This window comes from Sardina pilchardus, chromosome 11 (assembly GCF_963854185.1).
Source record: "Sardina pilchardus chromosome 11, fSarPil1.1, whole genome shotgun sequence".
NCBI classification, from domain to species: Eukaryota; Metazoa; Chordata; class Actinopteri; order Clupeiformes; family Clupeidae; genus Sardina; species Sardina pilchardus.
Genome location: NC_085004.1, coordinates 26102693 through 26107692, shown reverse-complemented (window position 1 = coordinate 26107692; position 5000 = coordinate 26102693). Strand labels below are relative to the sequence as shown.

The 5000-nt window shown below is 49.9% G+C and overlaps 1 protein-coding gene across 1 annotated transcript in view; it reads right to left on the bottom strand.

Annotated features, from left to right (window-relative positions):
• Positions 1 to 5000, bottom strand: part of LOC134095289 (N-acetyl-beta-glucosaminyl-glycoprotein 4-beta-N-acetylgalactosaminyltransferase 1-like) — a 48560-nt gene that overhangs the window by 6032 nt on the left and 37528 nt on the right. Inside the window, exons 8-15 of the mRNA XM_062548738.1 lie at positions 4093 to 4159; positions 3343 to 3489; positions 2959 to 3068; positions 2492 to 2592; positions 2127 to 2200; positions 1718 to 1887; positions 1098 to 1486; positions 199 to 627 (exon numbers count right to left, since the gene is read on the bottom strand). Of these exons, the coding sequence (XP_062404722.1) occupies positions 199 to 627; positions 1098 to 1486; positions 1718 to 1887; positions 2127 to 2200; positions 2492 to 2592; positions 2959 to 3068; positions 3343 to 3489; positions 4093 to 4159 (1487 nt within the window). The remainder of the gene's footprint in view (positions 1 to 198; positions 628 to 1097; positions 1487 to 1717; positions 1888 to 2126; positions 2201 to 2491; positions 2593 to 2958; positions 3069 to 3342; positions 3490 to 4092; positions 4160 to 5000) is intronic.

Genomic DNA, 5000 nt, shown 5'->3' with positions numbered 1-5000 from the left:
AGAGCAGTATCACAGAAGCATCAAACGTGTTGCTTGGGCAATAACAATTGTGTTGAGAGATTGTTTACACCCAAAAAAGCTACATAACACATATTAATTCACAGCTACAAGCACCTGGAAGTGTACAGTACTTGAGCAGAAACACATAAGCGCACACACACACACACACACACACACACACACACGCATCCCTCTCACCCTCCGTTGTGCTTGTTGAGTCTCTCCATGTACTGCGCCACGAGGTCGAGCGCCTCGCTCTCCGCCAGCTGCAGGTTCCCGGACACGTTGCAGCGCAGGTCGTTCCAGTCCGAGCGCAGCGTCTCAAAGTCCACCGTGTTGGCGCTGAACGTCCGCTGCCAGTTGATCTCCTTCTCCTCCCAGTCCGGCTTCAGGTCCTCCTGCTCCTCGTAGCTGTACTCCGACGTGCCGCCGCCCTGCTCGGCCTGGGAGCCCGTGTCGGAGGCCTCTGGCTGGGATGCGCCGGGCCCCGAGGCCCTGGAGGATCTGGTGGTGGACTGGTTGTCCTCCGCGGTCGGCAGGCTGTTCTCGGACGAGTTTAGCCCAGACATGGGTCTGCTTTCTGGGGTAGCAGAGGAAGGGGAGCTGCTGCTAGGGTGGTTCATGGAGCTGGTAAGGGTGGATGGACAAAGTAATTAGGAGTGCAGCATTTGCACACACAGAGACAGAGACACACACAGACACACAAACACACGCAAACACACACACGCACGCGCACAAGCAAGCACGCACGCACACACACACACACACACTGTACTATCTCACTCAAAACCACACAAGTCATATGCAGAGAGCGAGTATTTTGTGTGCTTTTTAGCGCACACACACTCAATCATCCTCATACAGAGCACACAGGAGAGCATACCCATAAATACCCTGCAGACTTGAGATTAATCAGACAGAAGGACCCAGACATTTTAAGGTCATTTGATGTCTTGCTTGCATAAATGAGGACTACATTAGATTATATTTGCATAAACAAAAGCAAAAGTTAAGTGTACGTACACACCATTCACTGATTTTTCCACACATACCCGCCTCTAGTATGGCTGCACATAAGGCTGCTATATCAGAAGTACCTGAAGCTCCATCTGGATGCTGGACGGTCCTCGGGCTGATCCGAGGGCTCTTTTGGCTGGGGTCTAGGGGTTGTGGCTGGATGTGTGTTTCCGTGGGAGAGTGTGTGCGAGTTTACAGGTGCATTCGGGCGTGACAGGCCGACCGAGCCCAGGGGCGCATGTCGGGAGTGGACTAGTGGAGCGGAGTTTCCAGTGCGGTACACAAAGATCCCGGGCATGACTTCCACCGAGTTCTCCCCGCTGCCGGGGGTCTGTGGCTGGGCACTGTGGCCTCTGCCCGCCCCTTCTCCGCGCTGGGCGTGCGAACTGACCGGAGAGTGGCCGGCCGGAGCGGGATTCCAGGGCCCGTTACCAAGGAGACGCTTCACGAGCGCGTACAGGGAGCTGTTCTGAGGGAGCAGACGCAGAGAGCTGTGGAGCGTGTGTGTCTGAGTCTGAGCGCGCGTCCGAGACGGAGCTTTTTTGGGGTCCACGCTGACTCCCCCCGTGCGCACCCACGATAGGGTGCGTCCTCCGGGTCTGCTGACCCGAACGTCCCCTCCTCCATCACTGTTCTGTTTCTCCTCTCTCTTCTCCTCTTTGCCCTCTTCTCTCTCACTCGCTCCACCCTCAGGGCTTGCTATCTCCGGTGCTCCCTCTTCCTCTCCGTCCTCACTTGCGGGGGCGGGCGCTGGAGATATTCTGACAGTGTGATTGGCCACGCTCTGGTTCTTGTCCCCCCTGATTGGCTTTTTGTCAGAGACCCGCCTCTCCTCCTCTGGGTCTGCCCCTTCCTCCTCCTCCAGGAAATCTGCGCAAGAAGCCAAAAGCGGAATTTAATGTTTGTGGTCTGAGAGAAGCTAAAATCTCAGTTACTAAAAACAAAGTACTAAATCAGTTACTAAAAACAAAACAGACAGTGATAGTCAAATGCCACAGTGTGTAAGTCATTACTAAATTTCAGCTACTGGCACCTGAAGTGTTATTATCTGTTAAGCTTAACCAGCTACTGTATGCTAAGGTGTGCAGTGCACTCAGGACTTCACTCACCGTCAGGGTTTGGAAAAAAGAAAGGAGTGTCATCCTCTTCTTCGTCCATTTTCATATATTTGTAGAATCCATACCTAATCGAAATTGCATACACACACACACACATACACACACACACCCACCCACACACACACACACACACACACACACACACACACACACACACACACACACACACACACACACACACACACACACACACACACACACACACACACACACACACACACACACACACACACACACACACACACACATATCACCACCATCACCATCACAAAGACACACATGTTTGAAGGTGTCAATAATCTAAAGGTTCTCAAGATTCAGATGGAATGTATTAATTTACAGATGTGTTCGCTCACTTCTCCAGGTACATAGGAGACTCCTTGTAGAAACACTTGTTGTCTTTCTCCATGTGGCTGAGCCGGGTGAAGTCATTGGGGTAAACAAATGACAAGTACACCTGAGGAAAATACATCACCATAGAAATGTTCAACACAAAGTTTTCCTGAGAGAAACATGACACTACGGTGGCCTGCTTTGATGAAACTAAGGTGCGATAGTTTTTGAATCAGCAATGAATCTAGTCAGATAATAGTAATGCAACAGTTTACTTAGCAAAGCCACTATGAAAGCTGCTATAACAAAAACCGACCACAAGAGGGTGCAACCTAATCAGTAAAAGGACAGGATTCTCCCACCAAAGATAGAAGTTAATGGATTTATTGTGGTTTCTATTGTATTGAAATGTGGACATGCACACCCACAGACACACAAAGAGACACCCACAAACATACACACACACACCCACAGATGAGGTGTAACTCACAAACTGGAGGCCTTGGTAGCGGGCGATGGGGAAGTCCTTGAGAACGTACGTGGGAGAGTAGAGACAGGAGGGCAGAACATTCAGGAGCCGAGATTCAGAGATCATCGGGACTGCAGATACACACATGCACAGGTTATTAATACAACTTTGCGAATACACACACACAAACATGAACACACACACACACACACACAAAAGGATGAAGGTAGAAATCATCCATGTATACACATTCACACCCGAACACACACACACACACACACACACACACACATACACAGACCCACAGAGACACATACACAAATGCATGTGCACAAACACACACAGCGCACACACACACACACACACACACACACACACACACACACACACACACTGGGCTCCTACTGTGGTAGAAGGTGTCCCTGGGGTCAGGAGTCAGCATGTCAGTGTGAGGTCTGGCCTGAGACCATCTGCGGAGTCCTGGCTGTCCTGCGTGACTGGCCAGAGTCTGAGGGATGTGGGACACGTTGTCCATCATCAGAGATGATTCATCTGATACAGAGGGAGAGGGAGAGAGAGAGAGAGAGAGAGAGAGAGAGAGAGAGAGAGAGAGAGAGAGAGAGAGAGAGAGAGAAAAGGGAGAGAAACAGAGAGAGAGAGAGAGAGAGAGAAGATGGAATGAGAGGCAGATGATGGAGAATTGGTTCCTTTATTTTTTTCAAAATCATCTGACGCCAGTGGAATTGAATCACCAGTCACACACAGGCCTGTCACCACCAGAGTGGTCAATGTCTCTCCCCCTGCACCACATGGGTCCTCAAGCTGAATGGTCTGTGTGTGTGTGTGTGTGTGTGTGTGTGTGTGTGTGTGTGTGTGTGTGTGTGTGTGTGTGTCCACTAAACCACTCAGAGCTGAGTGAGAGTAGAGACGAACAAGGGGGACAAAAGCAAAGAAACAAAGGGGACAAATACACAAGTAGTCACACACACACACACACACAAACAGAGACACACATGCACACACACACACAAACACACACACACAGACACACGCACACACACACACACACACACAAACACACACACACACACACACGCACACACACACGCACACACACATGTACCAACGCACACACAAACACACAGATGTATTCACCTGTGTACAAGGAGATGTAGGCAGAGTCAATGATGTCAAACTTCAAGCCAGGCAGAAAGGGGCGCCACTAGAAAAGAGAGATAGAGCACATGAGAGGAAATGTATAAAGAGCAGAGGATAGGAGAAGACAGCGGAGGAGAGAAATGAGAGAGGAGGATGAACAGACAACAAAAAGAAGAGATGTCAAGAAAGCAAGGGAGAAGAAAGAGAACACCACTGGAAGAGATATTGAATAAAGAAGGCAAACGGAAGATGAGGCTAAAAGACGATTCCAGAAAACAGGCAAGGAGAGAGAATCAGCTGGAAAACAGCAGGAAGGGAGAGAATGCAAGAGAGGAGAGAAAGGAGGAGAAGTGGGAGGAGGGGAGGAGAGGATGGGTGGAGGACGTGCATCATCTGTTGTGTCGACTCGGAGCTTTGCTCCATCTCAGTGTGAGCTGACAGCTGAGGGACGGAAAACAGAAGAGTGATGGACAGGCAGAGACCCCACCGCACGCACAGCACACACAGACGCCTCACACACTAACACACACACACACACACACACACAACCCCCGCCCCCCCCCACACACACACACACATTACCCCCCCCACACACACACACACATGTATATGCAGACACAGAGAAAGAGAAAGACAGACAGAGAATACACCTCCTATATCCCACATAACTCTTTATCTGTGTTTGAACAAATGTACTCCATGCAAAGTCTATATACACAAACACACACATGTGATCCAATCCAATCCCATTCACGGAAGACAGAAGCCCAGGAGATGGGATTTAGAATTCCTGTCATACTACTACCTCTAAGGGCTGTCTCAAGGACATACTCCTCTACTGGGACCAGAGTGAAGTGCACATATAGCACTGTGTCACATTTCTCTTTCTTGCTTACACACACACA